Below are 15,378 nucleotides of genomic sequence, written 5' to 3'. Positions count from 1 at the left end.
TCATATAACTCATGAGTCAGTAAGTGACTAAGAAATGAACATACCCTGTTGTATTTAGAGAAAGGAAAGATTACCGTTCTCTGCAGTTCTGAACGCTCCAAACCCTAAGAAAGCTAGGAAATGGTTTGATATGCAGATCATTAGTACTACAGTTGGAAAGCAGAGATAATGGATTGTTGGTGAGAAAAAGCAGTTCACTTGAGTAGCACATTTCAGATGACTTCAGTGCTATAAAAGTACGTGGTATACAAAATAAACCCCAGTGAACAGTACTGAGGAGCATTCAGATTGGTTTGGATCTGTCTTCTCTGAATCTTAAGTGTTTGGATAATAAATCAGTATGGAAGCATCCTGACTGTCCCACAAAAATAACTTCTGTCATTTCAGATATATTAGCAATAAATGTTTTGGCAACCATAGCCATCACAGTTTAGAACCACCCAACAAATCAGTAACCTCATCTTAAATACAAATGAAATTGTAGGGACCTGCAGTCTTGTTCCTTCACAAGATAAAGGAAGGGTAGACGAGATGTTTACATTCCCATTCTTCCCTCTGCTTATGCTCCAGGGTTTCTGGTTATCTATTGCTGTTTTATTCAGTGCAGCTGAGACTAGTTATCTCCCCTGTGATTTTTGCCGTCAGATCTTAAGTCGGATGTGTATTACAAATAATTCCCTCAGATAATTTTTTCAGATATAAGGAAAAACAGATTGCCAAGGAAAAAAGAATCTGTTCCATTACATGTTACTAAATGAAACAGACATAGAGCACTAGTCGGATGTGCTGCTGCCTTAATATTTTTTAAGAAGTACACAAACTATGGAGAAATTGCAGGAGAGTTTCAATTATGATTTTAAAGTTCTTAGTGTTGCTGCTTTGCACAGTTCTTAAATGTAACGTAGGTGCTTTCTTGGGAAAAGAGGAGCCATAGTGCTTGGAAAAAAAAAAAGAGCTGCAATGTTAAACATCTTTCCTTGTGATGGCAGGTGGAAAGGTAACTTCATAGAAGAAGTCCTGTGTCACCTGAGAAGACCTTTCACTCTCTCCTCGCTCATCTGGCTGTTCTTTTAAAGACAGAATTATACTGGTAGTTTTAGACAGGCTCTTTAAGGCAGTGAAAGAAATAAAGTCTGCATCTGTTTAGTGAGTTTGAAAAAGGTAAGTAAATTATAACAGTGGCTCCACGAAGAGTATTTTATGTTCCTTCCTTTCTTCCCTGTCTTCCTACCCCAATCTAATTGCAAACATGCTTTTGTAGAAGATGTAGCTTTAATGTAATGATGGCCAAATATAACCAACATGTTCTGATGGAAATAAAACTGGTACTTTGGACAGAAATGTGTTTTCATCTGCAGTCCTGGCCATAGGATTGCAAATTACTGGGCTGTAATGGCATGCTGCCACTACCATCTTTGGAAATAGATGACAGTAATTGCAAAACCCCTTTCCAAGCCTCAGAAAAAATTACCTGCACCTAATGATCAGTTTCCTCCTAAATTCAGAAGCAGGGGCAAGTCAAAGAGCCTTCTTGGAAGGGAATAGATGATTTAGGTGAATGAGTATTTATGAAAAATAAGAATACCATCAGCCCATGAAAAGACACTGAATTCCTGTGTGCATCAAGAATCGCAGCTTCCATTCACAGATGTGCTTTTTATCCGGCATACCATCAGCAATCTGCCACCATCAGCAACATCATCTTTTTCACAAGGAGAGCTGGTAGAGAAGGAAAGCTATTAAACTACAAAGTGTGTTCTTTTTTTAATAGGTTCAAAAGATACAACTTTAATTTCTCAGACAGTTGAAGTCTATAATTTCTTTGACAAATGGAATACACTAACTAGGCATAAGCTGCATGTCAGATATAGTCAGTATGATCCAGTTCAACTCTTTCCCACATACCCAAATGCCCATTTCTATAAAGGAGTCACTGATAGAGTTTATTAAAAACTAAGGTTTTTAATAATATGAAAGAAATTACTAAAAACTTTTCTATTTTAAGAAATTGTACAGAGGCAATTCAAAAGGAAATGTTTCTATGTGAAGTACCCCTAATTCTAGGAAATGATGGCAGTTGAGAACTAGGTCAATAAAGTAAATTTTTCATTGTAAAATTCTGGTTCAGTTTGTTGCATTGGACATCTAAGTTCTTCCCTCCCAAAATACATATCAATACTGAAGACCATTCATAATAATTAACACTGGTCTGAAAGTTTCATTAGAGTACATATATTGCTCAGACGACTTGTTTTTAAAGCTGTATTTTTTATATGTGAGGGGTATTCTTCATTTGATGATATAATAATCTAAGGTGTCAGTCAGACCTTTCACATGTATAATACAGCATATGGCCTTCTGCATTTACGAGATATCATACACTGAGCTACATACTTGCAGACATTGCTACAGACTAGGTATTCCATAGGGAGACATCCCATAGGCAAGGAAGTGATGGTTTTTGATGAAGTCCTTCCCCAGCCTGTAGGAAACATCCATCATTCACTGATGTTCCTTTTCTTATATCTATGCAATTAGTGGGATTTGGGAGGAATGGTTAGTTATACCCTGTGGTTGTAGGTTGTTATGATCAGCTGAAGAGGTGGAACAGTACCCAGTATATTGAAGCTCAGAGTAACATGAAGGTCTTGTATTTCTATACTGCACTATGGAGCAATATGTTCAGATTAATATAACAGCGCTATCACTGTTTCTAGTAAAGCAGGTGGCATGAACCCGTATGAAGTGGTATTGTCAGTAGATAAATGGCCAGCCTCTAATCTACCACCATTTGTATCTTCTGTCAGTCCTAAAAGTTTCTAAAAAATCAAAATGGAGGGCCTGAACACATTTGTGTTCCTGAATGATGAGTAAGAAATCAGGGAGTCAGTCTTTTTAGCGTTTGTAATAGAGAAGACTCCAAAGACTAACCTCTTTGTATGATATACCAAGAAGTGCCAGTTTCGCTGCTCTGGGTGTGCAGAAGCTCAGTTTTGGCATTCCCTTTAACTACTTCTTTGTCTTGTGGACGGGGAGGCTCCTATGTGTCTCTGTCTGTCCCTCTGATTTCATAAGCCTTGTGCCATATTTGGGAAGAAGCAATTAATTTGACTGCAGGTTAATACTTAAAGAAATAAGTTCCCCCCCCCCCCCCCCCCCCCCCATGATTGAATGGAAATTAATCAAAGGCAGACTGAGAAAATTGAGTTTTAGAAAAGTGTATACTATTAGGAAATATTCTGTTCAGGCGCTTCATTTATGTCAGGCCAGTCAGGTATATATTGTTGATTGTTTAGGAATAACAGTAATAATTTAACTAACGATAGTCTGTAATGAAAGTCTGTTCAAACAGATGCTCTATGAATTTACTTCTAGTTTTAATTTGATGGTTATCTTGATGTCTGATAGCTCCGAGGATGTATTTCAGTAGCGCAGGCTTTCTAAGACATAATGATTCTTTTGCCATATTTCTTCTTCCAGAGTCATATCGTCTTTGTTGAAAGTTAATTAATTTGTTGCCTGGAAATCTCTGTTGGCCAAGGGCCACCCAGAGGTTTCTTACTATATTTTCTGCTGATTTTTAGTCATCTTCATTCCAACGTTCCATGACAAAGCAGAGCTCTAATAGGGCTCCAAGTCACTCTGTGAGTGGATACAGAGCGGGAGTGTGCGTACAGCATGGCCCTGGGAATTGCAAAACCCATGTTCTGCTTGAATTATCATTGGCTGCTGTGTGCCTATACTGTACTGTTACAGCAACATCACCTATTCTCTGTTTGTCCTTGTTTACTAATCTGAGTGTCAGTGCCATAATGTATATTCCTTATCCAGGTACAACACCAAATAAGGACTGAGTGGTCTGTATTTATCTTGCAAGAATATTGTTACATTTTCCTTAAAAGCTTTAGAAAATAAGTAAAATGCTTTCAAAAGACTGGGGGAGAAAATAAAGTTATGTAATTGTGCAGTATCCTGAGATCTGAATAAACTAAACAAATTGACTGATTCTGATTCTCTACTTAAGAGTTCTCCTCTACCAAGTGTGTTCTTTTAGGTCCAACTTGATTTCTATGAAGGTGACATTAAGTTTTAAGATATGTGTGATGCTGTAGAAGAGTAATGGGCTGTTTCTCTCCTCCTCTTTTGGGCAGTTTTGGTATGAATCATGATGGAATTGGAAATTCCTGTGGGACAAAAGGTCATGAAGCAGCAAAGCTAATGGCAGCTCATATTACAGCAAACACCAACCCTTTCTCTTGGTCAGCCTGCAGTCGGGATTACATCACCAGTTTTTTAGAGTAAGTAATCTCTCAAGAAAAATCATGAGTTTTCAAAAAATTGACACCTTTCAGGATAAATAGTAGGGATACAGTGACCTGTTCTGATGGTTTACATTTTTAGAATGAAAAGATAGAAATATAGCAAGTCACTTAAGATTTTTATTTTGTAGAGCAATTTTTCTATGTAATGACAAAAGCTTCTTCTGCTCCATTCCCCACCTTACAGTTCTCATTTTTAAAATATTCAAAACATTTTGAAGTGCTGATCATATCTCATTACTTCATTAATCTGAGGGTGAGAAATAGAGAAGGGTGGAATTTGGGTGAGAATATAAAGATTATAGGAGAGGGTGGCATAGATATTTATATTAATACCTTAAAATTCTGCTAACTTGCACTTCTGTGGTGATTTTTATCCAGAAGTAGATTGCTACCTGAAATTTTACTTCTGAAAAAAGTATGAAAAAATTTAAACAGTCAGAATATGTTAGTCTCAAAAATGTGCTCATATCAATGTATACATTGGTATATATGATGCATAATGAAGCCTTTGTATGTGTTTTAAATTGTGGAAGACAAACACAGAACTGTGAGTTCACTGAGAACAGATTAATAATAGAATTTTTTTAAATGGCGTAAGACGGGCTTTATGGGGGCAAATGGCAGTTGGTTGGTAGGTTCAGTGTCATCAGTGCATGACGCTTTAAGAAATAAAGGTTGTTCAATAATTCAGACACTTACTGTATTTTATGAGGTGGACTTAAACCAGTCAAGTGGTCTAATCATGAGATACTAAGAGCAAAATGAGCTTCTCCTCTTCTTTCAGGGATCTAACCTCAGAATAAGGTGCTGTATTCTGAATCTTACCTGAAGGGACCCATCCAGACTAATAAATTTTCTTTAGGCTTGTTCAAATCTAGCTTCCCACACAATATGGCGGATCACTGAATTGGTCTAAAGAGGTGTTTAAGCTCCGTATAGAGTCAGTGGGCAGAGACAGACGGTTCATGTTGGTGCTGTTCAGAGGAAAAAAACTTTCTTCAGTTCCTGTATCAGGTTAAGGCATTTTGCATCACCCCACTGAACTGTGCACGCACCCAATTTTATGTACTGGAGTGTTTAAGATGAGTGTCTAAACCACAGCACACTAAGTCATCCTCACATATACGTGTGATATAGGTTTCTCACAATATAAATTGATTTTCTCAGGAGATATATATATGTATTCATTTAACACTACCAGTGTAAAAGAAAATACACAGGGTAGTTTCGTTTTATCATTACCAATCATGTCTCTTAATTCCACGCTGTTCCCGTTAGTAGTCTTTCTAGTATGTCATGCAGCCTAGTTTTAACTATGCCGAAGAATATAATTTTCACCTCTTCTGAAAGATTATTTCACAGTTTAGTAGTTCTGACTGTAAGCTTATAGTTCAGGTATTGTCTTGTAGAATTTGGGGTTTGTTTCTTACTGTTACAGTTCTGCTATTCTCTGTCTAATTTACTTCTATTTGTTGCTCTCCTGTGAACTCCATTTTGATCCCATAATTGTCCTGACAATAAGTTTTATATCGATGAAGACATAATTCAACAGATAGTTAAGAAGTCATTTCTTATTTATGGGTTTTGAGAAAGAAACGTGGTAAAATTCTGCAGCTTGTGCTATGCTGCAAATGTAACAGAGCTGAATATTTGTTCATAACGTTCCTGCGCAGTTTTAAATTTCAGCCTGAAAAAACTTTCTTGTTTCTTTACTTGATATGTATGCAGTGATCTTTCAAATTTTTACTGCCAGTTAAAAACATGTTTAGCTTGTGCCTCCTCTACTTTATGGATTTTATTTATTTTATTATTTACTGTTAGCATCTCCATTATTCTTTTCCATTCCCTAGGTTTGATTCACTGTTAAGTTTCATTTTTATGTCTGTGGGATGCCAGTGAAACTGTAGTTATATTAGCATAAAGCCAGAATAGTACTCTGGTGAATCTGTTCCCATAGTTCTAATCTCTTCAGGTTTTTTGAGCTACTTCTCTATCATTGCCAGTGCTTGCAACTCTACTCAAATTACTACCATCTGTGAATTTCATAAAAAAATCATTACTGAAGATACTAAGTGATAGTTGAGCTAGAGTAAAAAGAAAAATCTACACCTAGCTGCTTCAATAATAAATTATCTTTTATAATATTTTAGCTGTGTTTTTGTAATGTGGAATGTAGATGTTATTTTTTGTCAAAGCCACCTTGGATAAACATTATTTTACACATTGCAATTATGAATAGATTTTCCAATTGTATAGGATACTGTGTTAAATAATGTGCTAAGAGCCAAAGATAACGTCTTCATCTACTAATTTTGCAATCTCTTTTTAAAAATGTCAGAGTTCTCAAACATGATCTGTTCATTATAAATCTATGCTTCTTATTTTTTGTGGTTCTAATATCCTATAAAAGAATTGATACATTTTTTTCTTAAAATAGTTGTTTTATTATTTCATAAAGTACGATAGTCTGTAAAACTGTAGGTTTTTTCTCCAGTTTCTAGTTTTCTCCCCAGCTTTTCATGTCATCTCCTCAATGATGGCAGGAAGGTACACAGGTACCTGCAAGACAGCTGTCAGAAGCCTAGATCACTTCTTTTTACCCATTCACACCTTTCCTTAAGGCAGAACAGCTTTAAGAGCAGATACTATTCCATTGGAGGTAATGATCAGTGAGCAAGAAGCAAAGAAAAATAGCGGGTTTCATTTGTTAGCAATTCCCTGACTGCTCCTATAAGAGCAGAGCAGTCTGCATCCAGACAGGAAAAATGATCCTGTTTTTCTCTAATACTTCTTCATAACTTAGCAACAGATGAGGAAAATGCTGATTTAGACCTTTAGAGGCAAAGCCTCAAGATGTTGTTATCTGTGTCTCCAGATGTTTATTCCAGATAGATTAGACTCTGCCCCCTTTCTTTCCATTTTTCCTCAAGAATGGAAAAACAGCTGGGACAGGACCCAGTAGACTACAAACAAGGAAGACAAGTATTTTTTTCTGTGCTGAATGAGTATGGCTAGTTTAAGATTCATTTAGCTATGTCTAACAAGAAAGATAGAACATGATGGGGTGAAATGCAGATACTCAAGCAGAAACCTGAGGCCATTAGTCTGAATGACATACTACAACACCTTTTACGTTTTGTCGGCTTAGATCTGGATACAAGTTTGGACAGGGCTGTCATGGCACCAGGGTAATGCAGCTGGAATGAATTTTGCTAGAAGCTCATTATGTGTTCACAGTATTATATGGTAAGGTAGATTAATGTGGATTTACTAGTTTACCAGCTTGGGTCACCACTTGCTACAGCAGTTTTGCATTCTGTGACATTTTGTAGTGTAGATACCACACTGTCCTTTATCATCAGGCAGAAGCATTTTGAAACAGAAGTTATCCTGGTGACACTCAAAGTAGAGCCTCACCTTCATCCTTCTCTTCCTCAAGACTTTCTTAAAGCTACACCCAGAAACAAATTTTCCAGACTGAGGCTACTGAGGAATAGCCATTAAGTATCACTTGGAAAGTATCAGTTCAGTCAGGCAGTAGTTGGGAAAGCAATTTATTTTGCGGGATGGCTGGATAGAGAATGAATATGGCTCAAAGGATGACAATAAGACAAAGCAAAGCTATGTGTTGCTAATAGATCTATTAAAACTCTCAAGAAGATTGGCCAGCCAGCACAGGCTCTGAAATGGACAAAGAAAATGTTTTTTTTCTGGGGAAAACATTCCTTCTAGCACATAATAGCTGTTGTCTGTCAAGCTTTATGTTAGAGTGAAAGATTGACTGAATTCAGTTTATCAACTGAATTGTTCATAAGTGCTTTACAAGGGCTTTAAATTTCACTAACCTTTTATGGAATTAAATGCAGAAATACTTACTGAGAATTGAAGGGTTGGAGAGCAGTGTCAGAGAACAGAGATTCCTGTGAAAGGAGTAGAAACCCTTAATACCTGTTTATAGGAGAAATGAACCAAGCCCAAAAATATTGTTTGTGACTGAAACCCAATTAATATAAATTTCATTCTATGCAGCATGTTGTGTGTATATATATATAAAATATATATATTAACACACAAGTTTCATTATATCCAGTGTATATTTATAGTGTGCCTATAGAGCCATGCAGATATCTAAACGTAAAGAAGAGAGCTTTCTGCTTAGAATTCTTTATTCAGTTACTTTTATGTTTTGTAATAACAAAATCTGGATCATTCTGGAATCATAGTTCGTTAATCTTGTCAGTATCAGACAGGAGAAGGTGTTAGAAGAAGCCAGATGGCCAACTCTGTCTTTCAAAGGCAGAATTGTCTTTTGAAGATGAATGGAGAATAACCAAGTCTTTAAACTATTTGAATAAGTAAGGACTATCACAGGAAATTCTTGGAGAGTCTCTAGGATTGCAATACAGCAGGATTTAGATCTGAGACTACACCTTTCTAACTCTGGAAAGGAGCCAAAACTACCTTGGTCCAAGCAAGCCCATGCAGACAATATAAAAATAATCAAATTTTTGGGCCCAGACATCATCTACCCAAGAATCTTGGACATACAAGTGGATATGCAAGAGAAATATAAGATAAGTCTATATATGCCTGTCTATGCTATCTATGGCAGATTGGCCAGTCCCCTGGTACTCCAGAAATCTAAATTAACTTTTAAAAAAAGTACAAGCCAAGACTACTTTTGAAAGATAAGGTCACATCAATCATATCAAAATTTCACATCTCTCTCTAGAAATCAATGGAGAAAATTTACATTCAGTATTATCTGTTGACCTACACTTTGGATTATAATTTGCTTCTTTGTTCTTTAAGGTTTACTAGGATTTTTTGTTTTTAGCTAATTTTTTTAGGTAATTTAATAAAAGGCGTATGTTCCCAATTACTGTAGATTTCTGAAACTTTGAAAGTCTTATGTTTTGCTTAACAGGCTACCCAGTTTAAAAACAAAACAAAACAAAAACATTTTCTGTAATCATGGGCTGGCAATATGTTTTTGAGCATTGACTTTCCAAGTATTACTCTTTGTCTACCTCTTGGGTTATTTAAATTTAAAGAAATTATAAAGGGCAGAATCAGCAGCAGATTCCCATTAGCTTATTTGTAGAATGTTTGATGAAATAAATATAGAACAACAAATTGGCCCAATATTTTATAGCTTAGTATTTCCCAAACTCTCAAGGCCAGATACCAATAGATTGTGGTAGGTGGGTGATTTTGATAGATGGACCAATAGATTTTTCCTAATATGGCTGCTGGGTAATTATTCAAATGAATAAAAGAACACTTTGGAACACAGACTACATAGTGGAGGAAAGTATACGTTAAAGAAATAGCAAATTATCTACTACCAAACAAAAGAAAAATTGGGTATTATGAAAACATTGTGCAAAATTAGAGAGTCTTTGCTATGAAATAGAAAATAAGACATAGAGCCAGCCTTGCATAGAAGATTGGAAAGAAGTAGAATTTATCATAAGAGTGTGTGGTAAATCCACATTAGTATCTGAATTTCCCTAACATTCAATAATGTTTTCATTTAGTAATCCTATTCTGGCTCATTTTGATTTTAAACTTACCACTCCAAATCACACTTCCGTTACTTATGCCCTGATTCTGCAAATATTTATGTTATTATCTGTAGGCTATTGAGCAATCTGCAGAGTTTATTCGTTAATGTCAAGTTAAGCAGCTTTTGTAACCTGTACAGAAATATATCCTGGTGCTCTCTAAAAATCAGTTTTTACTCAGCAAAAGTATGTAATAAATATGAAGTCAGGATTCTGTTAGGAGCCAAATGTTATATATAGGCATGTAAATAATTCATGGTTTTATGTGTATGTATATGTATAAAATGCATTGTGTTTATAGTTAATAATTTTTACTATTTTTCCATGTTTTGGTGTGTAATTTGGTAACAGAATTAAATAAAATATTATGTATATTATCCATATATTTATGTATATGATTGTTTAGCTATAACAGATAATTACAAATATTTATAATACATTTAATTTATTATTGTTAATCATAGCTTGCATTATAGTCCACATGGTTACTATGAATGATCCAATTCTGTAACATTCAAAACCTATTTTCAGTGCCAGTGTTCTGGGAAATTTTTTTCAACCATTGGAGTAGTTGTGTTGTACTGTGTATGTTCCTGAGCTATTTGGGAATAGATACTGTAATAGGACCATAAACCGTGAAAGGTCTGCATCCATGGTTTTTGCTTTTTCTCTTTATTGGCCTTGGATACAACAGCAATGTCTGTACAGAGGTGATGATCCTCAGTTTTTCATTGTTCAGTCTGTAAAGATTCTAACGTTGAATCCCTCATTGCCGTTATTTTGATCAAGAACTTAGCAGTGATAGCGTGTCTGAGATCTTAAGCTTTCAGAGAATGCTTTAGCATCCTTGACGTCCTTCCAAACAGAAGATTAATTTGCTGTCCTGTGATATTAAAATACAAATCAATGTTTAAATTATATTGTAGAGTGTTTTATGAAGATCTCTTGAGACACTACACTGGAATACTGGGATGAAATGACATCAAGCTTAGCTATTTTATAATTGAAAGTGGTCCCACTACGACCCATAAAACCTCATGAAATTAACCTAAAATTAGGAAAATGAGAAAGTCTTTGAGTACTAGTAGTATCTTGTGGAGTAAATAGAATGTAAGAATGAGTTTCGGAACATCTTATTTCTATTGCAGACACTAAAGATTTATCTGCTCCCCGTTCAAAAATGTAGATGCTCTGCAGGGATATTCTGTACGTTTTTTGACTTTGTATATGCTTCCTATATAAGATAAAATCACAAAGCACAAAAGTGATTGTGGGTAGAAATTTTCTAAAATTGCAGAGGTGAAGGTATTTGGGCATTCTTTTCCTTCCTATTATCTTTTTTACATCTACACAAAGGGCTTTTTTCACTTTTGTAGGCCTGATCAATAATAATTATTAGCTCTCTGTTCATAAAGTGCTCCAATATATTCTTCTTCTGGCACCCTTCTGGTTCATTCCCCTAGATTTAACAGATTTTTTTCCTCAAGTATTTGGGTTTTGCTTTGGTGGAGCAAAGAGAAAGGGAGAAGAACATGGACATAGACTCAAGAGTATTACACCATTCCTGGGTCCAGTAGAAGTTGTCTGGAAAGGTTATATGGTCCTCAGCCTATATTCATCCTTCGCACAGCTTTGGTGAGACCTTTCATTACCAATGGAAAGTCCCTGGTTTTATTAATGTGTTTTATAACACATGCTATTTCTTTTCCAAAATACTTCCATTCACAGACTACAGTATGAGGTTCTCACACTACATTTGTAAAATGTGTCAATTTTGTTCAACTACTTGAGAGAAATAATAGAACTGAAGCAGAAGGAAAGAGAGAAACAAATTTTAAGTCTGAGAGGTGGTGATGTAATGTAGTTAGTAAGTGAATGCTTATTAGTCATTTTCTTGCTTTTTTACTACTACAACAATATTTCGTTATGGTGAAAATCCTGTCATTAGAGCAGAAGAGGCATATTTTTGTATTTACTACAAGGATTTTGACTTACATTTCTGCAATTATATGTCTTGTAGAGTAGGTATAGACTTCTAATTTACAAGTTCAGTGAATTTAAAGATTTAGACCTGATTCTGTAATCTAATCTGTGCAGGGGTACATATGCCTATGGAGAGAGTCACCGAAGGTAATGAGGGTTTTTAAATGCTGTGCCCTCAGCTGTCTGTTTACAGGATCACAGTTTACAGACCAAACTCTGCACTATTGGAATCTGTGGAAATGTTCCCATCATATGCAATATTAGCTCAAGCTGATGTCAAATGCTAAACTTCCCACTGTTTATTTAAGCAAAGTTCCTATCTGCAGTTTTGTCCAGACAGTGCAGAAAAATCAGATTGTATTTGAGTTATTTTCATATTGGAATTATTAACATGTACTCCTCATACACGCAAAATACAACACTGGAATATTTCAAAAGAATGTAGTATAGTTTCCCAACTTCTGCTATTAGAAAATACATATGCTTGCAATAATTAAAACCGGGATAAAGGGGCAAGTACATTATTTTTTATGCCAGAACCACACAGTTGATATTTTAAAGGTAGATTTCCGCTGAGTGTGTGTGTGTGTGTGTGTGTGTGCAGGTGAATCACACCAAATTCATTGGGATTAGTAACTGAATAGCGTATTTTTTTCTGTATTTACCTGGTTATTGCCTTAGTTGCTGTTTGCCTTCTTCTGAAATGGTTGGCAGTTGTTTGTTTCTTTATTTTTCCAAAGGTTTTATTATTGTATTTCAAATAATTGAATAAAATAGGGTTAAAATGAGAACATAAAATGTGTAGTTAAAGGAGACTTTTTGCTCTTTTTTTATCTGCAGATGAAAAGTATAGAAAATTGGAGATCTTCAAAAAACAGTGTAGAACATTCACTTGTGAAATTATGTTCCTTTGGCAAGGTGCATGGAAAAGATTTGGAAAAAAAACCATAAGTGCTGGCAAAATTTGCAGGAATGTCGGAAAGAAATTTAAAGTGTTGGCATAAGAATTCTTTAAAAATCCTCACTTATTCACATGTGAAATGAAAGTAAAAAAGCATCTGTCCTCTTTTATACACACTGACTAAATAAAACTGAATAATTACATTCAGCAAAGTACAAAGTTTTCTAAACAGAACTCTGTCTGCACTTGGCTTTCTTTGTTATTTATTCCACTACACTAAAATATTGTGGTTGAATATGGGCATATTTTGGAAAAGAAACACCAACCACTAAACAAAACAGTGAATATAAAAGAAGAAAATATTAAAGTTTTCAAAGATTATGATCTTAGTTGTAACATGAAATTTTTAAGACTAAAGATTATTAATGCAATAGAAAAGACCTTGGATCCATACAAATTTCTTCAGTCACCCTAGTATAGGTAAATTTGAAGATCCTGCAGAATTTTTACCACTGTAACTATTTTGTTCACTCAAATGGAAGAAAAGCATGCATGTTAAGGTCCTAATCCTATAAACTTTTAGTTATATTGAAATTTAAATGTGTTTTATATAAACCAATTGAACTGCTCATACGTATAAGATTGTATTTAGCTGTTTGAAGGATCAGAAGGGTCATTAAGAATTGTAAACTGAATTTCTTTTATTTGCTTAATTCATTTATTTTTAATTCTATCACCAAATGTAGCTATTCTTCAGTGAAAAGAAATAGGAATCTTAAAACAAAAATGAAAATCAGTCTTGTGTGGCTCAGAAATTATCGCACTTTAAAAAAGGATAATATATGAAATCTATTTCACAATCTAAAATAAGCATTTTTGTTAGTAATAATGATGGAAAATTATTTTAATATCTTAATTCCCTCTAATTATTTTTTCTTTTTACTATGGGTGTACCATCTTACTGTTTGTTTATTGCAATCATATTTGTTTCACACCCAGTGCTGTTAAAAGTAAGAACTAGATACATGATATCATTGCTGTGATTTACAGTCAGTAGAATTCCTAATTGATTTGGTCCTTTATGTTGAACAGTTCGGGCCGTGGTACTTGCCTTGATAATGAGCCTCCCAAGCGTGACTTTCTTTATCCAGCTGTGGCCCCAGGTCAGGTGTATGATGCTGATGAACAGTGTCGCTTCCAGTATGGAGCAACATCCCGCCAATGTAAATATGGGGTAAGAAGTCTTAATCCTTATGCTGAGTGTTCTGCTTAGTCATTTGTATATATTCCTTTATAACATAAATCTTTAGTTAGATGCAGTAGTGGGTTACAGATTTCCGATAGCATGTCTGGTGCCATCATACGTAAGCAAAGGGTACATTTTAATCCTTATGCTGCATCTTTTGCTTGAGTCATTTGTGTGTACTGTACACCAAAATGTGTGGGTAAAAATGAGCTGGGGAAAGCATTCTTTAATTTTAGGAAAAAAAGGAGCCCAGAACACTTGATCGTGCTCCTTCTAAAGTGTACTACAGAATTTTCCCTTATTTCAGTTAAACGAGGTCAGGTTCATATTGTATTAATCTTCAAACATGAAATCTGTTGTGTTGGCTCTAACTTTTCAATTTAAAGCTACATTTTGAAATTACTTTTGTACTTGTATTGATTTGTCAGGTCTGTTTTTTTTTTTTTTCTGACATTGATTTTATTGATTCTCACATTGTTCAGATCTTTTTTTGGAAAGATTAATTACGGTTATGGGAACAGAGGAACATGAAGTTAGATAGCTGAATAGAATACTGAATAGCTAAGTACTAGCAAAGCTTTGGCTGCAAGTACCAGTGTGCAATAATTAAGGTAAATAAATTTACAGTAGAAATAAAAACCTGCACACTTAGGCCGTTACACAATAAATTTATAAATACTTACTCAAAATCTTGCAGTCCAAAGTATGTAGTAAAAGGATGCATTCTGCTGTGCTTGTCTTCAAATAATCAGCTGAGACTAAATTAAATAAACCTTGAAAACATATCTAGTGGTTTAAAAGTAAATAGTTTTAATAATATTTTAATTTTTAGATTATTCAAATAAAACAATGTAATAATTGAATTTATACTCTTATTTACTTCTACAAAGGAAGTCCATTTTTAATATCCCGGGGGTGATAAATACAATATTATTCTTGGGATGCCTTTTTGGCAGATCACATTGTGCAAAGGATTTAAAGGCTGAATGTAGCTGGCTGACTAGCTCACTGCGTCTTCTACTTCTGATCCCTCATCAAACCTCTTTTGGCCTTTATTGTTCCTGTTTAAGTTCTCACTTCCCACCACTGTTCTTTAAGGGCCCTGTTTCCTGTCACTACATCTAAGTCATACCTTTTTGGTTTTTTCCCTTTTTTCTTACAAATTCTCACCACACTCACTCTTTTATTTTCAGACTAAGGAAATCTGCAGGTATTTAATCCATGATTTATAGCACAGCCTTTGGAGATGTATTGCATTTTAAATTAAACTGGAAAGTTAATAATGTGCAAAACCTGACTTTTCCACATGTATGTTAATTTTTTCAAACACTGTTACGCTATGTAATCATTGTTGTGATG

At 34.9% G+C, this 15,378-nt stretch overlaps 1 protein-coding gene across 11 annotated transcripts in view; it reads left to right on the top strand.

Moving 5' to 3' along the window:
* Positions 1-15,378, top strand: part of ADAMTS6 (ADAM metallopeptidase with thrombospondin type 1 motif 6) — a 221,457-nt gene that overhangs the window by 67,053 nt on the left and 139,026 nt on the right. For 8 of the 11 annotated variants that reach the window (XM_072859481.1, XM_072859484.1, XM_072859486.1 and 5 more), the window contains 2 exons: positions 4,152-4,298; positions 13,866-14,007. The exons of 1 other annotated variant lie outside the window; for it this stretch is intronic. In XM_072859481.1, coding sequence (XP_072715582.1) covers positions 4,152-4,298; positions 13,866-14,007 — 289 coding nt within the window. The remainder of the gene's footprint in view (positions 1-4,151; positions 4,299-13,865; positions 14,008-15,378) is intronic. 2 more of the 11 variants (XM_072859483.1, XM_072859485.1) reach the window with 2 other exon arrangements.

The sequence above is a fragment of the Ciconia boyciana genome, chromosome 4 (genome assembly GCF_034638445.1).
Source record: "Ciconia boyciana chromosome 4, ASM3463844v1, whole genome shotgun sequence".
Taxonomy (NCBI): Eukaryota; Metazoa; Chordata; class Aves; order Ciconiiformes; family Ciconiidae; genus Ciconia; species Ciconia boyciana.
The sequence above is the reverse complement of the archived record's forward strand: the minus strand, read 5'-3'. Positions and strand labels throughout refer to the sequence as shown.